Source organism: Cyprinodon variegatus, unplaced genomic scaffold, assembly GCF_000732505.1.
Source record: "Cyprinodon variegatus isolate N-32 unplaced genomic scaffold, C_variegatus-1.0 Scaffold47, whole genome shotgun sequence".
NCBI lineage: Eukaryota > Metazoa > Chordata > Actinopteri > Cyprinodontiformes > Cyprinodontidae > Cyprinodon > Cyprinodon variegatus.
Window position 1 is genome coordinate 1,792,405 of NW_015150500.1, and position 25,257 is coordinate 1,817,661.

At 37.4% G+C, this 25,257-nt stretch overlaps 1 protein-coding gene across 1 annotated transcript; it reads right to left on the minus strand.

The window, feature by feature from the left end:
- Positions 1-2,377: 2,377 nt before the first annotated feature.
- Positions 2,378-20,475, minus strand: os9 (osteosarcoma amplified 9, endoplasmic reticulum lectin). The gene is made up of 15 exons (XM_015370655.1): positions 20,297-20,475; positions 19,731-19,913; positions 18,293-18,356; positions 17,736-17,812; positions 15,263-15,361; positions 14,771-14,972; positions 14,422-14,571; positions 14,193-14,302; positions 13,372-13,420; positions 12,151-12,230; positions 11,861-12,064; positions 11,569-11,764; positions 11,001-11,168; positions 10,529-10,638; positions 2,378-4,280 (listed from the first exon to the last, which is right to left on the minus strand). Exons 1-15 carry the CDS (start codon positions 20,444-20,446, stop codon positions 4,143-4,145), a joined length of 1,980 nt encoding a protein of 659 aa, XP_015226141.1. The 5' UTR covers positions 20,447-20,475; the 3' UTR covers positions 2,378-4,142.
- Positions 20,476-25,257: the final 4,782 nt, after the last annotated feature.

The window sequence follows — 25,257 nt, forward strand, 5'->3', positions numbered from 1 at the left end:
AGCAGACAGTAAGAAGCCTCCCAGATCTCCAGATGCATTTGAGATATCAAAAAAGTACTCCAGAGTGTTGTTCAGCATGGGGGTGAGTAGAAAATGGAGGCTAATCATGTTTTGGGTGTACTATTCCTTTAATATCAAATTTTCATATTTTTGGAAGTTAATGTATGTTTGGTTTTTTTAGATTTGGCCATTTTATGAGGATGTCTGTGTGCAGGTTAAGATTACTGTGCAGAATTATTAGGCAATTTAATAAAAAAAAAACAAATATATACCCATCTCACTTTTTTTTTTTTTACCAGGTAAACTAATAACAACTCAAAATTCAGAAATAAACATTTGCAACATTCAAAAACTAAAAAACAAACAAATCAGTGACCAATATAGCCACCTTTCTTCACCATGACGTTCAAAAGCCTTCCATCCATAGATTCTGTCAGTGTCTTGATCTGTTTGCGATCCACATTGCATGCAGCAGCCACCACAGCGTCCCAGACACTGTTCAGAGAGGTGGACTATTTTCCCTCCCTGTAGATCTCACATTTCATGAAGGACCACAGGTTCTCGATGGGGTTCAGATCAGGTGAACAAGGGGGCCATGTCATTATTTTTCTCCTTTTAGACTTCTCTGGCCAGCCATGCTGTGGTGTATTTTGATGCGTGTGACGGAGCATTGTCCTGCATGAATATCATGTTTTTCTTGAATGAAGGCGACTTTTTCTTGTACCACTGTTTGAAGGTGTCTTCCAGAAACTGGCAGTAGGTCTGGGGTTGATCTTGACTCCATCATCAATTGCAACCCAAAAATGTCCCACATGGTCATCTTTGATGATATCAGCCCATACCAGCACCCCATCTCCACATTGCTGGTGTCTGAGTCGATAAGGAACTTGCTGCCCTTTACTGATCCAGCCTGGTGCCCATCCATCTGGCCCATCAAGACTCACTCTCATTTCATCAGACCTAAACACCTTGGAGAAATCAGCCTTCAGATATTTCTTGGCCCAATCTTTACGTTTTGTCTTGTGTCTCTTGTTCAAAGGTGGCCTTTTGCTTCTCGGCACTCCAGGCATGTTGCAGCTCTGAAATATGGCACAACTGGTGGCTAATGGCTTTCTGGCAGCTTCACGCTTTATCCTTCTCAATTCATGGGGAGTTATTTTGCGTCTTCTTTTTTCAACACACTTCTTGCGCCCCTGTTGGCTATTTGCCATGAATCGCTTGATTGTACGATGATCCCCTTCAAAAGCTACGCAATTTCCAAACTGCTGCACCCCTCTGAAAGACATCTGACAATTCTGACTTTTCAGAGTCTGTTAAATCTCTTTTCTGACCCATTTTGCCAAAGGAAAGGAAGTTGCCTAATAATTAAGCACACATTATATAGGTTGTTGATATCATTAGGCCACACCCCTTCTCATGCAGAGATGCACACCAACTGATTTACTTAATTGGTAGTTGGCTTCCAAGCCTATACAGCTTGGAGTAGGACAAAATCGGTCGAAATATTCACTAATAATTCTGCATAATAATTCTGCATACAATATATATATATAAAATACGTTGATATTTAAAGCAAAAGGATTAAAATAAAAAGTACTTACGACATGTTTTCAAAGAACCCCATGAAATCTTAGTCCAACCCTTCTGCTCGGTCTTCTCATTTATTCAGTTCTTGCTCCTCTGACTATTGTAGTGATCAAGCTCTCATGTTTCACTTTAGGGACAAAGCTTTACTGATGTGGCAAACCTTTTAAAGAAAAACATGGCGCACATTGGGGGTCATTAGAGCGGGGTTGATCAAGCGCTCAGTTACTCTCCTTGGACATCTTAGAGAACTACCTTTTTTACTGTGGCAAAGCATAATTGCGCAGTGAGCAAGTTGGCACAGATGGAGCTGCCTTTGGTCCGACATCTGCAAACATTGCAGCAAGTGTTGTTTACTCCTTATCAGTTTATCAGTGGCGGCATCTTTGCACATCAGTTCAACTCTGCCTTCAGGGAGAGCACAGAGCCCTCCCCTTTCTCCTCTCTGCCCATCTCTGCTCAAACAGCTCCAACAGGGAAGAGGCAGAAACAAAATAGCTGGTGTCGTCTGACAAGTGTGCTTAGGTATTAAGATTACATTTCTCCCATGTACTATTTTATTGACAAACTAGGCTGAAATCTGGACCAAAGGGGACTTATTTTTGGCTCCACCCTTCTTCTCCGTCTCATTGCAGAGGGCAATTATTGCCCTCATCAAAGTTAACATGTCATTTCTCTTATGAAACACAATAAAAGATAAAGAATATAACTTTATTGATACATTTAATAAACTAAAATAGGAAGAAAAGGGTACTTTGCAGGGGGGGCAGGGGTCCCCTCCCCCTCTGCACGTTCCTGCTTCAAAGGTATTTTCGTCCTGATAAGGCTGAGAGGTTTTTTCCATACAAGCAAATCACTATGGAAAGGAAACTACAACTAAATCACAGTAGGAAATGAAGGTGCAAGTAAAAACCAAAAGCAGTTTGTTCAAATGTTTTAAAAAGAATTGTTTAAATTTACCTTATTTTAATGGGCTTTATGACCACATTTACTTGACAGTATGCAAACTATTTTAGCTCTACGTTAGCCAAAGCCAAAGTTTGATCTATGATCTTCATTGATTTAGTGACGTTGGTAATGAAATAACTTTACCTGAATGACTTCACCGTCTAATTACTTTAATGCCCAACCCTAAGAAAGAATTTTTTTTCGTTAGATAATAAAAGCACACAGTGTAAACCGGTAAACACATTTACTGAAGTAGTCCATCACCACTTAAGATGTGCCAATACCAGCAAAACATTCAAAATATTTTGACAACAATTATGTACAGAGTTCCCAGAAGCACAATTATTCAAACTATGCAAATTCAGCCCTTTAAATCCACATCTGAATTCATTCATTTCACGAGCTAAATCTTACAAGGAATAGTGGCTTTTCCTTTGCTTTATAAAGATAAATTAAACTTTTTTTGTCTGACAAAAACAAATGCTTGAAAATCTTGCTGCACTGCAATGGCTCCTTTAACAGTGTCTGTTTGGCAGAAGAAAAAAAAAAACATATTTGGTTGCTGCAGCGGCTTGTGCACAGATAAAGTGCCTGCTAAACAGTTTCATGTTCTGCCATGTTATAACGACATGAAGGTGTTCTATTGGAATTCTAATTGACAGATCAACACCAAGCTGGGAGCAGCAGTAAAATGAGACTGGTAATTCAAATTAGTTTTACAAATAAGTATCTGAAAAGTGTTTACTTTTCTGCAATCATCCTCATCATAAGTCCCCTAATTGGTAGTTTAACAGGGTTATGGCAGCTTCATGCTGGGAGAGTTAATGGGAAGAGAGGAGCTATTTGAAAATCACTATTCTCATCCCCTTTCTTTTAATCTAGTGTTTGATGCTGGTACGATGTTAAAACCCAAGAAGCTGCATAAAGATGTAAACTATATCTTCTGTTTTAATTACTAAAGAACTCAAATAAAGTCAGTTTTCTTCACAATTTACATCTCTTAGTATTGATCGGTCAGATAAAAACTCCATAAAACACTCAAAGTTTTTAGCTGTGTGGAGAGATGTGGGGGGGGGGAATTAGACACTTTTTCAAGACACATCTGGCTGGGAGTCTTTTGATGAACAATACAAGTCAGGTTTTTAATGTTGCTTGTTGATGTTGTATACTTTTTAGCATGGCAAATATTCAGGCAAACAAACGGTTTTCTGATACAACAGGTAAGAACAGCGGAGGGAATGGCAGCATAAAGAGCGCATAACTGTTTGCAGCTTCAGAATTCGATGGAAATGTTGAGTTCAGCTGAGTTTGTCAACCTTTATAAACTCAATCCCATCAAAAAATGGGAAAATGCATAACTTCATTTAACTGTGTAAATACAGCTAAAACGTACTTTCACTGTGCAACATCTGGACGCTGCCTTTTACAGACACCAACTTATTGCCTTTCCACTTCATGTGAAATCCTTTTCTGAATGTGCAAACAGCTGTGTTGGACATCACTTACAGGTTCAACCAGATTAACAAGGCTTTGTATTTTAGCTAGTCCCACCAATTGCTGGCCTCCATAGGAGTTCATCACAACAAGGTCGGTGATTGTTCATTGTGAGCTCAAATGTCCACATCGTCCGAGTCCGATGAGCTGGGTGACTGGGTATCCTCCTGACTTTCTCCCCACACAAACCTGTAGTTGTTTTCCAGCTCTTGCTGCCTTTTTTGCTCCTTATAAACCTCCTCCGTGCCTCCAGTCTGCAGAGTGAAACAAAGGATAGTAAATGGAAAACAAACCCGACAGTCAGATCCAATGTTATTTGCATTGCAAAGTTGTTTGGCTGACAAAATGTGTTTGCTTCTAAAGGGCTGGTTATACTCCCGCAGCAGTGTGTGGCAGTGAGCTTGTCAGAGATATGGACAATAAAGAACTAGCTGTGGTTCTAGATACGGCCGAGGTGGTGAGGAAGTGGGGGTAAGTTTGTATGACAATGGGGGCACATGAGGGCGAAAAAGAGCGGAGACCCAGGTGGAAAAGGGTCCGTTCTCGTTCTCGCGCACATCACTCTTCTAGCTGGTCGAACTTAACGAGTCGTTTTCCGAATGGCAGTCATACAATCAAAGCAAGCTGGTAAGGTACCAAACAGGAAATACCCAGTGTAGAGCGGATGTAGATTTGACCAATCAGATGCCTACTGTGTGCGGCACTGTCTGCGCTCACCTACAATTGCAGCAGAGTGTCTGTGTCGGCACATTAGCATTCACTGCAACACACATGCAGACAACCTGGTTTCTGAGTATAAATCAGGCTTAAATCTCCACTGGGACATTCGGTGTGAACAAAGATCACAAGGTTTCTACCTGAATGACAATCCCTTATTACTTACATAGAGCTATAAAAGCGGTAAACGTTAAACAACCATTAACCACTGGATCTGTAATAAAAGTTCTGCATTAACTGGGGTTTCAAAGGTTAGAAGGTTTTAGACCAAATGCAACAGTAGGGCTACATCATAACAGAAAACTCATGTGACAATGATATTTTGAAATGGAAAACAGATTTGCCGTTGAAAAAATGTATACGTGTCTGGAAATGGTTTTCCAGTAATTTCATACTGTAAAACAAAACAGTTCAGGGTGGGTTTATAGCAGATATTCCTAAAGAGCTCAGGCATTTTATATGGAAGCTATGTAAGGATAAGGGAGGAGAAAGGACAAGGTCCAAAAAAAATATAAAAAACATTACTGGAATTTAAGGAAATGTATATATTGAAATACGACCAAATGTCAGAAGTACAGATATGAATTCTTTACAACAATATACTACAATTAAAGAGGATTAATACAGAATTCATGCATGTTTAATGGGGTCGTTTGCCTCTGCAGTCATTTAGAGGTTTTCTGTGTAATTAAAAATCAAGCTCAACTGCTTAACCAACTGGGGCGGTTGTGTACGTCAGTACTTTGTCATTCACTGGTGTCAAGAAATTTTGCCGATCAAAGCTGAGGTGATTTTAACGCGGGTCACTTTCCGAGTTGTTTGACTTGAGTAGACACATTTCAGTGAGCTGTTCCCACTGCCACTAAAAGCAGATTGTTCCCAAGTTTAAGTAGGTTTTTCGGCCAGTGGGAAAAGGGTATTACAATCGCAAACTTCAGCATGAAAGCAGCACACTCTTTGGTACAAAAGGCCCCAGAACACTGCAAGAAAGCCAGATATCCATCGTAAAAGTACATAATAACATCTATAATACACATCCGGGCCACATTTTAAAATGGCAGAATAAGTTAGAACTTAGAAGAAGTTCAGGGGTAAATATCTCCATATCCTGAGTTCTTTGTTTTGCTACTGCAATTTAATCTGTGAAGCGACTAGTAAGCAGCATTTGTTGAACTTATCCTTTTTTTTTTTTTTTATCCAAGACCTGGCATGGTATGTCCTTTACTGGAAGAACCTGTAGTTGTTTGAAAGAAAACACTGCTTGCAATCAAGATGCATTTTCATTTCCGCATTAATAGATTTTTAAGCACTAACATTTTTCACCACAGTTAGGCCTGGGCAATAAATCAATGTACATCCATGTCAATAGAAAATACTTCCAATATAAATGTTAAATATTCCACTGCACTCTGATCAAAAACAACATGGCATTATGAGGGATGTAAGCAGAGAAATGATTTCGCCTCTAATGGGCAAAATAAGCCAGCAATTTTTAAAGTTAAACTCTTATATTTATACGGGGTTACAATTTAATTTTGAGCTTTTTCGCCCTGGCCCTTTTTTCAAATAGTAAAACAAAACACTTAATAATTATTCATAGACTGATAATAAAAAAAAATATATATATATAATGATATATTTTCCAGCCATATTGTCCAGTTACAACTACAGCCCATTTTTATTAAATATGCTAAAATTGCTCATACAACATAGGAAGGACTAATTCTTTTTGCTGCACTATGTTTTCATGCCAACAGCAAACCGTGAGGGATGCAGCTGTTAAACTGTTTGGTAGATTGCAATCGACCTCATTGATAGCTCTGCCGAACAATCAAAAATTATCCCAGTTTTTCCAGTCTCTGCCAGTTATGCTGAAAATGAGGGTTGGAATCCTGACGAGGATATCATCAGGCACAAATAGCAAAGCATTTGTTAAACTAGATTTTAAAATGGAGCTTTTCAACGAAAGGAGCCTAATTTACCTGTCACTTCCTAAGCTTAACACAACAGTTCTTGCATTTAACCAAGAGTTTCTTATTTCCTAAAAGTGAAGATATAATAGTTATGAATATTTTCTTTTAAAAAATCCTCAACTCTGGGCAACCTAACTGATCATTTACCTGATGCCTCCGTAGTTTGGTTTCCTTTTGTTTTTCTGCTTCTGCATTTCTCAGTTTTCCTTTTGCATTACTACTTTTCATGTCCTAAATACAAGTTTTCTTGTAAATACAACACTTTCAGCTGCTTAACATGAAGCTTAGGAGAGCAAAAAATATTGCAGTTTCAGCTGCAGGTCTGCTCTTTTTTTCTAATGTTAAGTCATGAACCATGGTGTAACTTCTTACAAATCATTAATTTTATTTATTGAATGAAGCCAACAAATGCAGTGAAATATAGTTAAAGATTAAACGTAATAATAGCTTCAACATAATTTTTGCACCTGCTGGGATATACATATTTCATGCAAGCACACACACTCCGTTTAATAGTATAATGACCTGTTTCTAGTTTTTTTTTTTACTTATACAATCCTTCTGATGTGCAATCAGCCTATTGGAGAGGATTTAGCCCTGCCTACATGAAATTTGATCTATAAACTCTGAGGTGAGTGCCCTGAAATGGAAATCTTTTTAATCCAGTTTGGAATGTATAGTGCTGGAACTCAGGTAAATCTGCTGTTTTTTTACTTAACTATGAAATAAAAAACAGAAAAGTTTTTTTTTAAGTCAATAATGTTGGATGTGCCTTCTGACAACAAGTAAACAGGAAATGCATGAGCTATGAGAGCAGGATTCATTTGACTTTGGAACAAGCCCTTGCAGGTTCTGAGGAATTTAGAAACAGAAAACACTGAATATGTAATTTAGGTTTAGGTTTCCTCACTTAACACTGCTTTTTAGAGGTAATTTCAGAGGGTAATCATTCAGTTGTAAATATAAGACCCACTTAATATTTTAGTTTTTAAATTTGGGAATTATTTAAATTAAGCCCAGAGAGTTCTAAGGGTTTATACAATGAACTATTTCTATGTAAGAGAAGAATATTTTTTGATCATATCTAGAAGAACTGTCTCATATAAAGGAGGAGGGACTTAATAAAGCAATGTTCTGTCCTCACAATGTTTCATAAAGGGAAATCAGGATGATGGCACAAAGCCTATTACAGTCCTTCATAGTGCAAGTTATTACCAGATCAATTATTAAAAAATAGGAGTTGGTTTTAAAAGTTAATGAAATGGCATTTGCATAAACCTGTATTCATTCAAAACAAAGAAGCCTAAAAGGTCTACAGTAGGTAAGTTTTCAAACAATTAGAATACATTAGTAAGGATCTACCCATATGAAAATATGGGCTGATATCCGATAATAACGTTGCCGTTATCACTGAGCAATATTTACTATGGATGTACACAAAAGATGAAACTAAAATTAATTGTTGATTAATAGTCTATTAGGTAAAAATTTGGTCCATCAGATTAAATGATAACATTCAGAATGTTTGCAGTGTTGTAATGTTACCACTTACTAGAGGGGGGTACCGTTTATACTTAAGCTGCATCTCTATTATTTGTAACACCAGAACAGAGGAAGGAATGCTAAAAATAAAACCAGGAATCAGTTGTGAGTCCAAACCAGGATGAATTATGCTACTTTATGGCGAAAAGGACGCAGAATGCAATTTATCTACGGTAGTTCTGTTTTACAAATATTAACAGTTGATAAACTCCTTAAGTTATCACCCAAGTAGTGCCCACTGTACTGTTTCTTCATGCAGCAGCACTTTCTCTCTGTTGTGCTTGAAAAGCCAGGAATAATGATGAAAAAGGGGAAGGAGTTTGCACAAAAACATATGATGATAGAAGCATGATAGATAGGGAGGGCTTTTGCTTCCTGGAGCATTTTATGAAAGCGACCTTTATCATTTCTCTGAGAGCAACCAGAATAACCTGTTCAGAACTGCTAAGAGTAAAAAGTCTCTTCCCCCAGATTGTGCATTACAGTAAAACAGAACTATAAAACTGTTACTATGGAAACAAGGTAACACATAGGTTGTTTTTCAATTCACAAGAACACTATAGACTCCTGTCCTCACAAAGTATGTTCTATAGAAGAACACAGGAAAATATGGACTCTGAAGCTGCATTTAACCTCCTGTTACAGTCTCTAGATAATTATAAAATTCTTACTTAAGTGGGGAAATAATAATTAATACAGACAGAAAAAAGACAAATAAAATTATAGTTTTGCCAAAAAAAAAAAAAAAGTAACAATCGCCATCAGCGCCAGCGGTACTTCACACACAGCAATGCCAAGAGAGGGCTGCTGCACACGGGCTAAAATTAGCTCTGGCTGCAGTTCGACTCTGAGGTCCCCTGGTTGCAACATCTGAACTTTTTTTAAATTACGCACTAAATCAGTAAATGGGCAATATAACTAAGCTTAAGAGTATAATGTTCTCGCCTTAAATGATCTAAAGACGTACTTTTATAGTACAAAGGCAACAGAAAAGAGAACTTTCAACTTCATACTCTAAGTTCTGTGAGTGCCAACCTGGAAGCTGCTGCTGCTGCCGCCGTGCATGCTGGGACAGCTTTCAAGTGTGCTCTGATGGGCGAGAACAACATCTGGGGACTTTGTCCGTTCTCAGCCTTGTGTTCTTGTGATCGGGACAGTGCTAGGGCTGAGGCTGATGACGTTTCACGAGTACATGAGCATATGAGAATGCACAAGTACACATACTGAGAAATGGCCATTTACTTTTATTTATTTTTTTCATCTCATAGGTTCCTGTTTTTTCTCATAAATAATCTTAATGTGTGATAACACATTTGTTTGTTAATTCAGTCAACACTTAATACAGTTCAAACAATAAATAGTTAATATATATTCTACCATTTTTTTTCCTAACTCAGCATATTGTAAAAATATATTTAGCCCTTCATGTTATGGAAAGATCGTCTTGATACAACAGAAAATTCAAAAATTTAAGAACATTTCTGCTCATTAAATTATCCCTGTTGATCTTTTAACTTCAAGGTAATTCATTGTTGTCTCAAGATTAACTTTATGTTTATGTTGAATCAAACTAACCCGGATCCAAAACTGCCTCTTCTCTCCTTCCTACAGCTCAAGTCACACGGTGAATGTGCTCAAAAGCATAAACAATGTGATTTAAAGGCTTCAGTGTCCTTTCAGCTTCTTCTTCCATCATACCAAATGTTTTAAAAGTTTTATGGTCTATTGCCGGTATATCCAACATATTTAATACTTAGCTTTAGCATTAATCAACCCCATGACGTCACCATTAGAGGTACAGCAACATGGAGGCGCCCTTACCAAAAGAATTCTAAAACAAATCTTTGTTTTTTTCCTTTTATGTTTATATTTTTCACATTTGTAATTTAAGTATTAATAATAGTAAGACACGATCTCGTGAATTAAGTAAGTTTGGATGAATGTTTCATTTCCCCTTTAATTTATAACTTGCATCCCTAACCTTAATGGATTTCACATATTTGCCTAACCTTTGAACGCCATACAACCATCCAGAGTCGACATGGCTTCTCTGCTTTAAACTGATACACCCAATAATTTGCTGCATCCCAACTGCTGTCATATTACCAAATAAACTGCAAACTACATTATATTTTCAGAAATTATTTGCAATCAATAGATTGATATTAAAATCTACAGAAAATTAATGCTCCTACTAGCTCCACAGCCAGCATGCTTTCAAAAGCAATTTGTGTTTAAAATCTGCTTCAACAAATGAGAGTAATAAATACCAGGAGACTTATGAGCAGCTCCCTGAAGGACTTTGTATCTTCTTCAGTCAGCCACTGATCCCCTGCCTCCTCCGCATTTTTTCGCGTCAGAATCTTCACCTCAATTTTACCTTAACAACACAAGGGGAAAAAAACATGAAAACCCAAACATTTTAGGAACAATAAAACTGAAATATAGATTTTTAGAATGAATATGAAGCAAAAAGAAGGGTGGAAATAAAAAAGACACATGGATGATAAACCCTTCATCTCTATATAGCCTTTTGATTAGCTTCATTCTAGAGCTGCCATCTGTTAAAATATTTCAGGATGTAATCCAGATTTATTGCCATTTTTCAAGGTTCAACATTTCAGAAGTTTATATAAATCGAGTAAAGTTTAGATGGAAGGAGACAGATCTTGATAAAAACCAAAGACAGGCGATGGAAAAAAGAGAAAAGGCTGTGTGTATAGCTGCACCACCCCTCCATACCTTCAGCCTTTAGTCCTGCTTTCTCTAGCTGCTCTTTAACCACGTCCTTTATGTGCTGCCATTGGGGGTCTCCTTCGCCCATCTCCTGAACTTTGACCTCACCATCAGGGCTGCTGCCCGTCTTATACTTAGTAATTTTGATCTTAACGTGGTCGTCAGCTGCTTGGTCTGAGGCGACGAGACAAAAGAGGGACAAAAGAGAGAATTCACCTTAAAACCCGTCAGGAGGGTCACAGGTGGGGGGCGCTGTCCCAATAAACCTGTTTAAATCAACATTTTTGTGCTGTGGCAAATTCACATCACCTATTGGATTTCAGTTATTTTAGTTCTGATTTTATTAATAAAAAAAAAAAAAACTAAGCAGCCCAAATTTAATATTGGCAGCAGGAAAAAAAAGACCTTCAACCAAATCAGAGTTCAATCTGAAATAATCGCTTATCTTTGCATCATGTTCTCTGTTTTCTGAGATGAAGAACATAACATCACTGATGATCGTAAATGACTGGTGATGATGACACACGTGCACATAATGGCAGCAGTCCAGGACTCAACAGCCTGGAAATTTTACCTGGCTGCTTAGGAGCCAGGCTGGGGCTGCCTCGGCTCGGGTCACTGGCTCTTTGGACCTTCTGCTGTTCTGAATCTTGAACATCTTTCTCCTCCAGATGATCCAGCAACTTATCCAATGTCGTCTCAAGAGCCTGTGTTGCCTGAGTGCGATCGAACTCCCCCTTTAGACCCTCTGTTTCAAGTTCTTGCTGTGCCTACCAAACAAACAGAATGACTACATAAATATTTTTTAAATAAGATGAATTGGTAATATGCAGGTAGTAATAACCAGTAGTATGCAAGTCTGAAACCTCATCAATGATGTTATCGAACTCCTTCTGCATTTCCTCTTTTATCTCTTCGATCTTCTCAGAAGGCACAGAGACGTCAGCCATCTCCTCCTCAAATTCCTCTAGTAACTGTTCATCTTCGTCTTTCTCCTCTCCTCTGAGCTTCCCTGGATGCGTGTCCCCCGTTGGTTTCTCTTCTCTACTTCTCGCCAGGTTTTCAGCTTTCTGTAACAATAATATCAGAGAGCCTCCTCTGTACACCACACACACTCAAAAAGGAAAAATGGTAAATGAGAAGTGAGAGTACAGACCTTCCTGTTACTCTCCTTAAGATGTTGAACAAACTTAATCAGATCTGCTGGGTCAGTGATGATTTTAAAGTTGAATCTTTCTACATGGAGGAAACAGGAATAACCAATGACCACAGGGTCAGATGCTCAAAAAAATCGGAACACTCAGATTTCTGTGTCATGACCTATTCCAAGGAAATTTGGGAGGGAAAAAGAAGGAAAAAGTGTGGTAGAAAACTGGCTGTGTCCGAGCGTCCTTCCCAAACCCTCACTATATAGAGTAGTTCACCTTATAATGCACTCAGTTAACTGAACGTTCAGACAGATGACTACTACTTTTTTGACTCTTCATCTCAGCATGGCGCCTGCCCCATCTTTTATCTTTTCCTCCTCCCCAAAACAAATCCCATGATGCCTTGCAAAGTTTTTCTAAAGAAATCTAAGATATATCTGCTCGTCTAGAGACCATGAATGCAAACTACTTTTCAAGGTGCAATGTAGGAAATTTTCATTCTACTACTTTTTCATCCACTAGACATTTGAACACTCATTTAAAATAGCATATTCCCTGTGCAGGGCTGTACAGTGCGAGAGTTTTACTCGCTTCTGCGCTTAAAAATTGGTTGATGCCAATAGGGGGAAAAAATTGCTGTGGAGCTCCCCCCGTTGATTGATGTTGGTTAGGGTACTTTTAGAATTACAACGGAGATATGTCGATACTCTGACTTTTAATGATCGGGCCATGGATACTGTGTTTTTGTTTTGTTTTGTTTTTTTAATGCACCTCCTTGTTGGAACATAAACATAAAGGAACCCTGAAAACTTGAACCCTGCGCTGGACTGCCATTGGCTCACCGAGTCAGGTGAGAACAGTGTTGCCATCTCAGTGACTTTGTTGATATGTTTAGCGACTTTTCAGACCTTTTTTCTTTTTTTCTTATCTTGTAGGAGACGTTGGTTGCAACACATGCACCAATAACTCTGAGTTTAGTGTCTGACCAAGCCCCTCCCTCCTCTAAAAGAGTGTACTACAGTCCTTTATACACTATGTGCCTCTGTTAACTGTCTTTAAGTTGAATTTGATAACAAAACTTTGATTTAGTTTTCTTAAGCTTATTTTGATTTATAAATGTATTGGGAGTATTTTATGACCTTCTGTCTTGCTAAAGTACCTATAATAAAATTATGTTATGTTAATTCAACCCACTGTTTTTCCTTGTATCATAAAAAAAAAAACAGTACCTTCTTCGGCTTCGTTGTCTGCTGGAGAGTTATAGTCATCATCCACCACCTTTAAGGGAAATATTTGTGGAATGAGATTAATAGAACAGAAAAAAAAAAAGAAAAAGTACAACCTCTAGTGGCGGAGAGTGAAAGTTTGAAATAAAATAAGATATTTTTATTAACCAGAGTCATTTGACAGTTGTGTCCTTTCTTATATACTTACTTGGGTCAGATTCAAAGACATTATAGAAGCCTGTCTGTGTTTTTCTGCTGAGTTTGGAGGGTACGCTAAGATGAAAATTACACTAAACTTAACCACAACCTTCATTTTACAGTCTAATAGTTCACACACATTAAATGAACTATAAATAAAGGATTTAAGTACAAAAATGAAACTCTTCCAAAGTAGAGGTATAGTTCTTCTCAAGCAATTAAGGTTTATTCAATATCAATAATTTTGGCTCTTTGGTTGGTTGTTTCCTGTAAGTAAATCTTGACCAAATAAAACCCTTAGAAACCTAAGAAGATTGATTAAAACCTACAATTCAGATATTAATCTTGTGTCTTTCTTCCTCATATTAGGGGAACTAGCATTTGTATGCTGAAAATAAATCTTAAGATATACTTCTTAGAGGAAAATACTTTTGTATACAATGTGCAGCAACAGAAGCAATAGCAGACAGTGTTTCCTAAACATGTTGCCTCTTTTTTTTACATTTGCTGAAAATTAAACAAATAGTTTTGCATTGTGTCCAAACATATTCAACACACAATGGCATGTAAAAAATACAAATTTGAAAGGATTACTCTGATGTTAGTGTCTTTGTATAGTTCGGTACCTCATTCTCTTGTTGAGAAGCTGTCGATTTTTCCGGTTTTGTTACACCATCCCAAAATTCTGCATCCCCCACGTCTTCTGATGCTGCATCTTCAGACACATCCGCCTGTCCTGTTTTAAAACAGCATATAGAAAACCATACATGCATTGAAAATATAAACAATTTATATTTTCACAGCAGGCGAAACATGTAATTTAAGTCCTTTAGGTTTAACTCTGTGGAGCTTTACCAACTGATGTGTCTGGGTTGTTGATAGTGGGAGATGTGGTCTCCTCTGCTGTTACTTCCACTGTTCCATCTGCAACTTCATTACCAGCCAACATCTCATCAAGGCTCTTGAGCTCCTCTGAGATTTGCTCCACTTTACGCTTTGTGTCCGCTGGGAACAGACAGGAGAGAAAGAAAACAGCCGAAACGTCACTGAACATCCTGGGAGGTTTGATCATTGTAAGCAATATCACTGTATGTTCATAAACACACTGATATATGTCAGCAATAGCAGGAAATATTATTGTTTTTTCTTTCTATCCAAAATTATTCAGCACAACATCTTAAACCTTGTGTTTCAGTTCACTCACAGACTTGAGCTTTCACATAATCCATGTACTGCTGTGCACTCAGAGCAGGCTGACACACAATACCCTGCGGCTTGGAGGAGGACGGCGGCCGCAGAAAGGGATGTTGGCAGGTGCGACTGGTGTGAACAGTCAAAACATAGCGGCACGATTGTGGCTCGTCCACTCGGGCGATGTAGTCACTCGAGCCTTCTTCACAAACAAACTGGAAACAGTGTAAAAGGATTATAAATATTGGTATTGTGAATAGGACTTTAAATACCAATGAAAGGGATTTCTTCTAATAATTGAAAGTTTTACAGGCAGTAAGATTTACACAAAAAAAATCTGGGTGTAAAACAAACTGTAACTTGAGCCTTGGGTTACATCGATTATAGAACTTTCCTAAATTCAAAAGACTTTTAGACTTAGACAAACTTTTTTGAAATTTTGTTTTGTACAGCTCTTATGACATTTCCTTTTCTTGAAGTGCAGCAGTGGTCAATCAAGTCTCACCCTGACTTCAGTCTCTCGAGGATTTCCATTTAGGTCACACTTGGATCCGTTAACGTAAGCCTGGCTGTGGTACCGCTTCAGCTTGTGCTGTTTAGAGGCCTGCAAGATGAGGAAAGGAAGGGAAAACATCAAAAGGATATCTTACAGCTGATTATTACAGAGATAAGGTGCCTTGTAGAATGATCAAATCTGCTAAACGTGTTCATATCTTGTCACATTATAACCATCAACTTATGTTTGTTTTATTGGTAATTCATGTGAAAGACCAACACAACATAGATCAGATTTATAAAGTTAAAGGAAAACAATACCCATTTTTTTGTATAATTACTCCTCTACATGAGTTGCTTTGTCAGCTAAATGGCATGATTTAGAGCCTTTATACTCCAGTAAAGGACAAATCAATTACTGAATTAGTTGATAATTAAGTCAATAATCTCTTAGTCAAGATTAATACTGTTAATTGTTCAGCTTTAGTGTGTAGTGTACTTGTGTAAAGCCATCTTTAATTTCAAACCAAATAAACCTATTTCTATATGTCAAACTACCTCAGCCTAGAGCTAGCTGATGTGGCCTAAATATCTAATCTCCAGTTTATTCTTACCAAATTGGATTGAGATTTTTTTTACTTAAGTTTAGTAACACAAATGATAAATAACATAAATTGCTTTCAAAAACTATCTTTGATATCAATCATCCCCTATGGAAGGTGACCTAAATTTAAAGGGCAATGAAGTTCAAGAAGTAAAACCTGCTTTTAAAATAATCATGTTGCTCAACAAACAACAAAAATAGAACCCATTAAACATTCGCAGCAAGTGGTTTTAAACACCGAGATCTTATGCTGCCTGCTTGTGGTCTGGTAATGATCCTTACCAAATGTAAAGTGTGTTTGTTGTGGTGGAGAAGAGAAACATGATCCAAAGATAATCCAAAGATTATCCTGAGCTACTACTTGGGCAAACAGTTACACTTCCTAATTCATCTGCTACAGGAGGAAGAGGATGCATCAACTGTATCAACAGACTGCTAGAAAGCATTTGATTAAATCAAACAATAATGGTCATTTCAAAAATGACATTAGTTTAAATGGGAAAATATTTTTCAAAATCATCCAGGATTTTGGTTGACTACAGTGCAGCACGTGGTCGAAACACACCGGGCACTCGAACAGAGCCGTAAGGAACCCAGGGGACGAGGACAGGGAGTCGACGGGGGACGGAGCGACTGAACCTGACCGTAACTGTAGCCTGGACACCAGCGGCCCTGTGCTTCCCCCAGCCTGCCTTACCAGTCCCCAGCCTCCTTCCTCTTTCGAATTTTCAAATGTCTTTTTTTTTTCTTTTATTTACCATCAATTTATTTGCGAGTGATTTTTTTTTTTTTTTTTTACCCACGCGCAATTGCTACGAGCTGGAAATTCAGCCTCAGGCTGGAATACTTTGATCCCTTTGGAGTGTAGACTCTAAAACATGCCTTTAGCTGACGGTGCAACCAAATTAGAGAACGCACCAAAATTGTGAAAAAAGAAAAAATATAAACATTTTGTATTCAAGATAAAAATGTTTTTAGTCTGTCAATATGCTCTATACAGAACTCCTCAAGTGGAAAAGTCTTAGTTTCACCTGGTTTAATTTTGCAAAAAGCCTTTTTTAAGGAACCTTTGGCTATCTGATTATTAAAAAAATAAATAGATTAATCGAGTTTTCAAACTAATCGTTAGTTCTAGCCCTACACTGTCCGTTAACCACCAGGTTTCTTATCTGCACATTTCTGCAAAACATGCCCTGACAACCCCTTACCACCACAGAAAACATTACTGATGTATTCTCAAAGAAGCCTTCTTCCAATTGTTTGATCCGTCTTCTACAGCACATGTGGAATACCTAAAAGTATTGTCTTTCTTCATGCTGCTTTTCCATTAAGAAAGCACACTATTCTTACTTGTCCTTCCATAGATTTGCAACACAAAGCTGTAGATCACTGTAGCTCTTTCACAGCTACTAGGGTTTCTTCAAATGCTCTCCTAGACTAAAGCTCAGGTGGCCATGCCCTAGTGGGTTTATAGTTACGCTCATAAGATTTTCAAACCTGTATATAGTTTTTTAACCCGACTCTGCGTAGCACTTCTGCACAACTCTCTCCCCAAAGTGTCAGCCGTATTGCTTGGTCTTTTTTTACTCATGTTTTCTAACAAACCTCCGACACTCTAAAATAATGGATGGACTTATCCTGACATCAAGTTAAACACAGACAGATCAAGTTTTGTAAACAGAAGATGTCTGAAGCCAATTGCTTGCACCAGAGTACCAATCCTAGTATGTGCTACAATGTGTTGGTCCAGCACTCAATAAAATACAATAAACTAGGTGGTTATAAAGAGGTGAAATGTGAATTCATTAAACTGCTTTTTGCAAAGAAATTGGTTTAACGTTAACAACATGCAATTCATCCGACAATAAGGCAGCCGTACCTTTGCTGTTTCATTGCTCCAATCAAATTCAGACTCATAGTGTCCCAGAAAAAGAATGTCCCCTTTAATTTCAGAGTCTAAGAAAAAAAAAAAAAAAAAACAGAGAAACTTTGCTGTAATTAACTTCATTTGTTAGAAAACTGAGCATCAAACTGTCAGTGTAAATAGCTGAGCTGGACAGACTTACAAAGCAAAATTACCCAGTGGTTTGTTTTGCATCATTTTTTGTCATGCAAAAAACTCCAGTTATTAAAATCATTTTTCATGACTGTTTGATAGCATTCGAGAATAAAGTTAAAAACATCTATAGATATTTTAAAGCAGAAATGCAATATGTTTTAAATCCTTTTACGAATCTAGAAAACTTAACTGGGTTAAACATAAAAAAAAAAAGACAAAAAAATATTTTTTTCAAGATGCAATAGAGGAATAGAAACAAAGCCACAGTCGTTGATTTACAGAAGTTCGAAGACAGTTTTAGTATAAATAGAGAAAGCATTTTTTGGCAATTGGAAAAATAGAAAAATAGAATATAAGGGACTTTTTTTTTTTTTTACCTTCAAGGTGATATTGTCTAATATGTTGTCCGTGACAAAATTCATATGTCCACCAATCCTTTGTCTGCAATAATTAAACACAGCAGTTAGCATATTGCTCAATTCGGCATCTTTTAATCAATAGAAAACATGTCAAAAATGATCTTGTTATTAATTAATATTAAAAAAAGAGTGTATATTAAATGTATAAGCAATAAAGTTATAAACTATACAGCTAAGGCTAGGTATTTACATAAATAAAAAGACACACAACCTTTCATTCTCAGTTTCTGATATTAGGTGTGATTAAAAGTTTTTGTAGTAAGGATTAGATTTTTCTCTCTCTATTTGTAAAAGTTTGACTGAGGTCATACAGTTGAAGTTCATTCTACAAAATATGTAGAAAAACTATGTAAACTTCTAAATGTGAAGCATTTTTATAAAGCATCTCCCTCATTATAGAGGCATTTATCAAAAAGGGGTTATCTTAGTAGCACAAACTAGCTTAAAAATAGTGCGGTTGAGACGGATTTAATATAGGATATTGTGAGGTCTGGTCTTTCTAGATCAGGGGTCCTTAACGTTTTCCCGGCCAAGGAACCCCAAACTGACGGCGAGATGGAGTGGGGACCCCATAATTATATATATATTGTTTGAAATTTTGTTGAATTAAACTGGTGCTAAAGTCACTCTATTACAGATGGAGTAATGTAACAAAAGTAATTCCTCCCTGGGATTATTAAAGTATTTCTGATTCTGATTCCTTGTTAATGGGACAGGTGTTGTGAATGAAATGGTGCCCAGCTTGAAAGAGCTCCTGTGTGTCGCTGAATGTGTGCATTGATGACTGAAAGACATTTTCTGTCTCAATTTATCTGCTTACTGCAGTGTGTTGAATTCATGTTAATGTGTATTTAAAGATTAGTGGAAAAAATTGCGGGGGGGGGGGGGGATATAAAACAAGTCTAATCAACCAAAACTTTTAGGACCACCATGCAGTACCTCTTCAGACCCCCTGTTGAAGACCTCTGTTCTAGAGTATTTATGTTGTAATGAAAATTGGTTTTAATCTTATACATGTTATTATACACATTTCTGTATATTGTATATATATATTCAGCTTTTTGCATGCAACATTTAGTTTGAATTTTCGATCATAAACCCTAAATCTAACTAAAACTATAGCATTATTCAACATACACATGGTCAAAATAAGGCTACCCTGATTAGATTCCAGATCTTTCTTAACTTTCCTGACACACTAGCATATTGTAACATGCTAGTGTGTAACACTGGCATATTTTAACATGCAACATGTAGGTGTAATAGCTCAAAGGCAATTATCACTGCACTGTAGATGGAAATTAATGCCCCCTAATCTCTTGCTTATGTGAACAGCCTGCATTTGACAAGTGGATTACAAATAATAAGCTGATACAAACAGAGCTTTTTCACCAACCTTTATAAGACAGGGGGCTTTGTGCATTGGCTTGAGAAGGTCAGGGATGTCTGGTCCAGTGTAGCCCTGCGAGTCGGGTTCGGAAGCAGGATCCTGGTGAAATCGGACTGCCTGAGCTGGAAGTCGACATTCATAGAGCTGCTTGTACTTGTTGGATACCATCATGACCTCCTCTGTCTTAGTCTGAAACAGGAAGACAGCCAAAACAATTACAATAACTCTTAATAGGAGCACTGAATAAGGACTTTTAGCAAGCTAGAACAGAAGTTTCCTGAAAGTAAAGTGCTTGTGATGTAAAACGATGAAACAGAGAAGCTACCTGTGAGGAAGGTGTAATGACAGCTGTTGCAAATAGATACGCATATAAACTCAAAACTATTCCGTAAACCTTAACACTGTGAATTATCAAAATGTCTTAACACCTCCTTATATACCAACAGACTTTCTCGCTTTAATGCAATTTAAATAATGGGAATATACCAAGGAATCATATTTAAAAAGCACTCGATTACATCTTAGCTAGCAAGCTAGATGTTACCGTTAGCGTCTGAAACGACTTCACTTACCTGCCCCAACATTACGGGGTCAGGAAGAATTTGAATCCCATATTTCATTTCATTTAGCTCGTCCAAGTTCAAAAAGGCTATAACAAAGAGAGGGCATGTCAATATAAAGAAGAAAAGCCTCTTAAGACACTGTTCCAAGGAAGCGGCCATCGTAAACCCTCTGCACCACTGACAAAAGCAAAACACACAACGCCTGACCTGGTTGACGCTGATTGGTCAGTGACAGAAATTCTGTACTGCCATTGGACCACGTTTCTGTCAATCAATGGGCTTTGCGTTTCAGGGATGTGTTTGTTTGACAGACCCTAACATGCCAAAGTGGCGGTGCTATTTCTTCATACATTTAAAACAAATATAGGACTATCTTTTAAAAATGGCCTTGCTGCAAAATAAGCGCACAGTTTATTTTACGTCATACCCGTCTCACATGAGAGAAGTACGCAGAAAGAGACAATTGAACTGATTTACATATTGCATGCGAATACATTATTGTGTTTTTGGATTATCTTGAAGAATTCGTTTTGTATGTCAATAATTTCTGGGGTTTTTTTGCTTTCATTTTTTTATTATAGACCATGCATTACCCTTTGTTCATTATTTTACAATATAAAACTAAAACTATAGCAGAAAAACAGGGACGTTTTATTGAAGCCTCTTGAGCACTTTGGCACCTTGTTTGAAGCCAAATACAGCAATATGTACATTTTGCTGTATATAAACATCTAGAGACATAATTTGATTCACCTAAATCAACAGATTGTGAAAAAAAATCTTTGGAAAGAAATTATTGCCACTCTTGGATGAAACACATAGCAACGGTTAAAGCAATTTGAAATTCTTGCTGGTACAATATTAATAAAGCTACAAGCTGATATTGTATATATATATATATATATATATATATATATATATATATATATATATATATATATATATATATATATATATTAGTTTGGGCCTCTAGCTTCTCCATTTTGATTATTCAAGAAAAATAATATATCATAAAACAATAATTCAAAGCTCACTAATCTGATTTTTTACCTTTTACCTATACTGAGGCTAATGCAACACCTACAAAGGTCTATCTATAAAGAAATATATAGAAAACAGTAGCTATTTTTACTCTTGATTAACAAAAACAAAAGTTTCATGGTTAAATCAATTTAACCCATTATACCCACTTCAATATTTTTAACATTTTCAAAAACTGCCTTATAATGTCATGACCATCCTAAATTTTATCTGAAAGAAAAAGAAAAAAACATTAATGTACGAAAAACCAACAGCCTGATTCAACTGACAGAAAAAAGGGAATTACAAGACACAAATATTCCAAGATCTATTTGCCATCTCATCAGTGTCTTTACATATAAAATAAACTGTAAAATAATGAAAAATGTATTTTGTATATATATATATAGGGATTTCTTTGGTAGAAATTAGATAAGTTCTTGTGAGGTGGAAGAAATAAAATTCTCAAAGTCAGACAAATTATGCTGCAGATGCTGTTTTCCACAACATAGAGAGACAACTGAGTGCACAGAGGATGAAGAGAGAGCAATGAGCTCCAGGGTGCACCACCGGGGCAAAGCACGAGTGCAGACACATAGCTAAGCGCATACAAAGATGGATAGCAGGGCAGAGTTTCTTAAAGTTTAATGTGCATCTATAGAAAAACATATGTGAGGTTTAAACACAGCACATCTGTCTCACTACAATCAGAATGGTAACTGTGCGCTTAGATTGGTGTCCTGCTGGTACTGCTTACTGCCCAGTCTGTACACTACCAGACAAGATTTTCATCACTGACCAAAAGGTTTTGAGAATGTGGGAATAAAAGATGTGTTATCTACTTTCTACAAGTTAAGCTTGGTCCATTTCATGCTTGACATCATGTTGCCAGGAATCAGATACCCTGCAGAAGATGAATAAGGAGCCCAAAGGAGAAAAATTCCAGCAATTGGAAGGAGGTAGATGCCTAGTGAGCATCAGAGCCACCATTGAAGATGAAACATCCAAGTTCCAACAATACATCAGGAAGATGTCCCCAAGGTATGGAGTGCTTAGAGAATGTCTCAAACAATGGAAGCTGGAAATGTAGAAACGGGAGGAACTGTCATGGGAGGAAAAAAACACCTGCGTGGAATGTTCCACCAAAAGATAGCTGAAGAGGCTGATATGAACAAATCCTATTATTGGCTAGAGAGGTCCAGGCTGAAGGACGGCACAGGTGCACTGACCATGGCACCACAGGAGCAGGCCTTGAGTATGAGAGCAATAGATGTCCAGATCTACCATTCCAGGCAAGATACCAGGTGCAGGCTATGCAAACAGAAACAATCCACCATCTCACAACAGGGTATAAGATTCTGGAATACATTGGACATCATAAACAAGTGGCTGGTATAGTATACAGAAACATCTGTGCAGAATACAAACTGGAGACCCTAAGTTCAAAAGAGAATGGCAGAGGTAAGATCTGAGACATTATCACTGATATGCAGAAGACGGCCATAGTGATCGTTGTGGCCATCCTTGAATAATGGAAACATCTGGAAAAAAGGGAAGGGAAGAAGTAGAGAAAGCTTGGGAAGTGAAGGCAACTGAAGTTCCAGTTGTCATCTGAGAATTGGGGGCTGTAACCCCCATACTGGAAAATTGTTTCCAGCAGATACGTGGAGAAACACCAGAGATCCTAATCCAGAAATATGCAGTCCAGCGAACAGCTGGCTCCCAGGCCTCTGGTACAGGACCTGAGCCTGAGACGAAGGGCCACCCACCCTTTTCCAGAAGTACAACGAATGAGCGAGACAGCAAGTTTTTTTTTTATTATGTTTTTTTTTTTTTCAGAGTAACTATGGTGAGATCTGTGGACCAACCAAAACAAACAAAAAACAGTGCAAAAGTTCCTCATTTGTTATATCAAATGAACCAAAGAGCCATTTTCAGCTCATGAATCCTCAGATCCAGCAAAAAAGCCTCTGTCTTAAAGGTATAAGGGATAATTTTCACAAATTTTTAAAAACACCAGCACTCTCCACTTTTTTAAATAATTAAAAAATGCACATGCACAACCCTGTAACCGCTCCTGAGAGGGAATGCCTATTAAACACGTGTGAGAGCGTGCACAAGCCTGTTTCTCCTCGTCCACACTCTGCATAAAAGTTGCTGTTTGCATCACTCATACATGCTTACTTTCCAAAAGAAGATTTGCAAATTTTCACTATGTCAGACTCACCACTGGTAAGTGAAAAAAGGGACAAGCATATGTAGGATGGCTATGTGAACATATCGCAAGAATGACTGAAAATTAGGAGGACGACTTACTTTGATGATCTGCCTGGATAAACAACATCCTCCACTATACCTTTAACAAACTGAAACTAAATGTGCAACAACTTGATTTTTAAAACATAAATAAAATAAAACTGTAGAAATACAAAAATAAGTTGAAAGCACTTATCAATTGTTTTACTGTTCCATTGCATAATGATCATTTATTTATTATACATTCGTACTGTAATATTTCTTTGGTACAGGCATGGTTGGGGCTAGCTAATCATTGGCCACCCCTGTGTCCACCCATACCATGTTTTTCCCTCTAATACAGATGGTGGCATTTTTTGGGTTAATTATACACATCAATATACTAAAATCAAATATGATAAGTACAGAATTCATGCTCTTTTCAGAAGAAGATTTTGTATTATATGGGGTAAGGAGAAAATGTTTTTGCTGCAAGTCATCTAGGAGTCTCCAGTGAAATCATAGATAAACAAGAATTTTAATAAAAGCTTATCAAATAATCAGTTTATGTAGATATTAGTACTTGTAAATATCAATTTTATGCAGAATGTTTTTTGATACAAGTAGTTAAGTAATAACAATGGAAAAGATTTACGACCCAGAACGTAAAACTGAAAGAATTGTATCCATTCTACCTTTTATCTAGAAAGCACGGATGTTTAAATATCTATTTGTTAGCAAAGGCTGTAGGAAAATATAGGTTGTCTTTATTTAGAGAATATGGATGTTTCTCTCCCTGTTGGAATGGGCACAGTCTTAATTCTGTTATGTTTTACTTTGCTCCATGTTTTCTTATTGGTTTAATTCCTATTTTGTTGTATTTTTTGGATATATATTTTAGTTCTCAGGTTTTTCTTTGTTTTCCTCTGTTGCCCTCTTGTGTATGTTCCTTTTCTTTTGGCTTCCTCGTTGTCTCCATTCACACCTGCTCCTTATCAGTTCGTTAGCCCTGCCTTTGTTCAGTCATCCATAAATACTCTTCCTCTGCTGTCACTCTTCGCTGGTTCCTTGTCGTTCCTGATTCTTCGTTGCTGTTGTCTTCCTACCTCATCTGTTCCTGGCTCCTCGTGTTTGTTTTCCGCTGAAGTCTCCATGGTTTTTGTTTTATTAACTTTAAGTTGGATCTTTGGATTGCTGCCTCTGTTACCTGTGTTTACTCAGTAAAACTACAGGAAGTCACCTCTGCCTCTCAGCCTCTTCATTTGGGTCCTCACAAAAGCCTCCAACTCAATGTGACACCCTGAGGTTCTGGCGCCTATCCGCTTTCAGCCACCCTTCAGTGTACATTGGTTATTGCCTGGCCACCCTTATACAATTTTTCTGGCTAAACCTCTGGGTACAGGGGCCAGGAGTTCCGGATGGCCCCCGTTTAGAATCGCCCATGATCTAACAACATATTCTTTATTAATGTATATAACCTATTCAAATTCATTAACATCCACATGTAACTAGATTAAGCTGAATGCCTTTTGTAAAGGAATGTGGGGTTACAGTTGGGCAAAAGGAGGGGCTTGTCCATGGTTCCAGTCATGCAAGAACCGCCCATGCAAACAGGCCTTCTCGTGCATAGATCTCAGCTTTACGACGCTAAAAGTCATTTTAGAAAATAAAATAAAAAGCTCCAATGTGTTTGAATACATAAGCCTAAGTGATAT

Coding starts and splice junctions, on each gene's coding strand:
- os9 (XM_015370655.1), bottom strand. CDS start 20,446: ATGGCCGCTTCCTTGGAACAGTGTCTTAAGAGGCTTTTCTTCTTTATA. Junction 12,065..12,150: donor TTAAGGAGAGTAACAGGAAG/GTCTGTACTCTC, acceptor TTATTGTTACAG/AAAGCTGAAAACCTGGCGAG. Junction 11,765..11,860: donor TCGATAACATCATTGATGAG/GTTTCAGACTTG, acceptor TTTGTTTGGTAG/GCACAGCAAGAACTTGAAAC.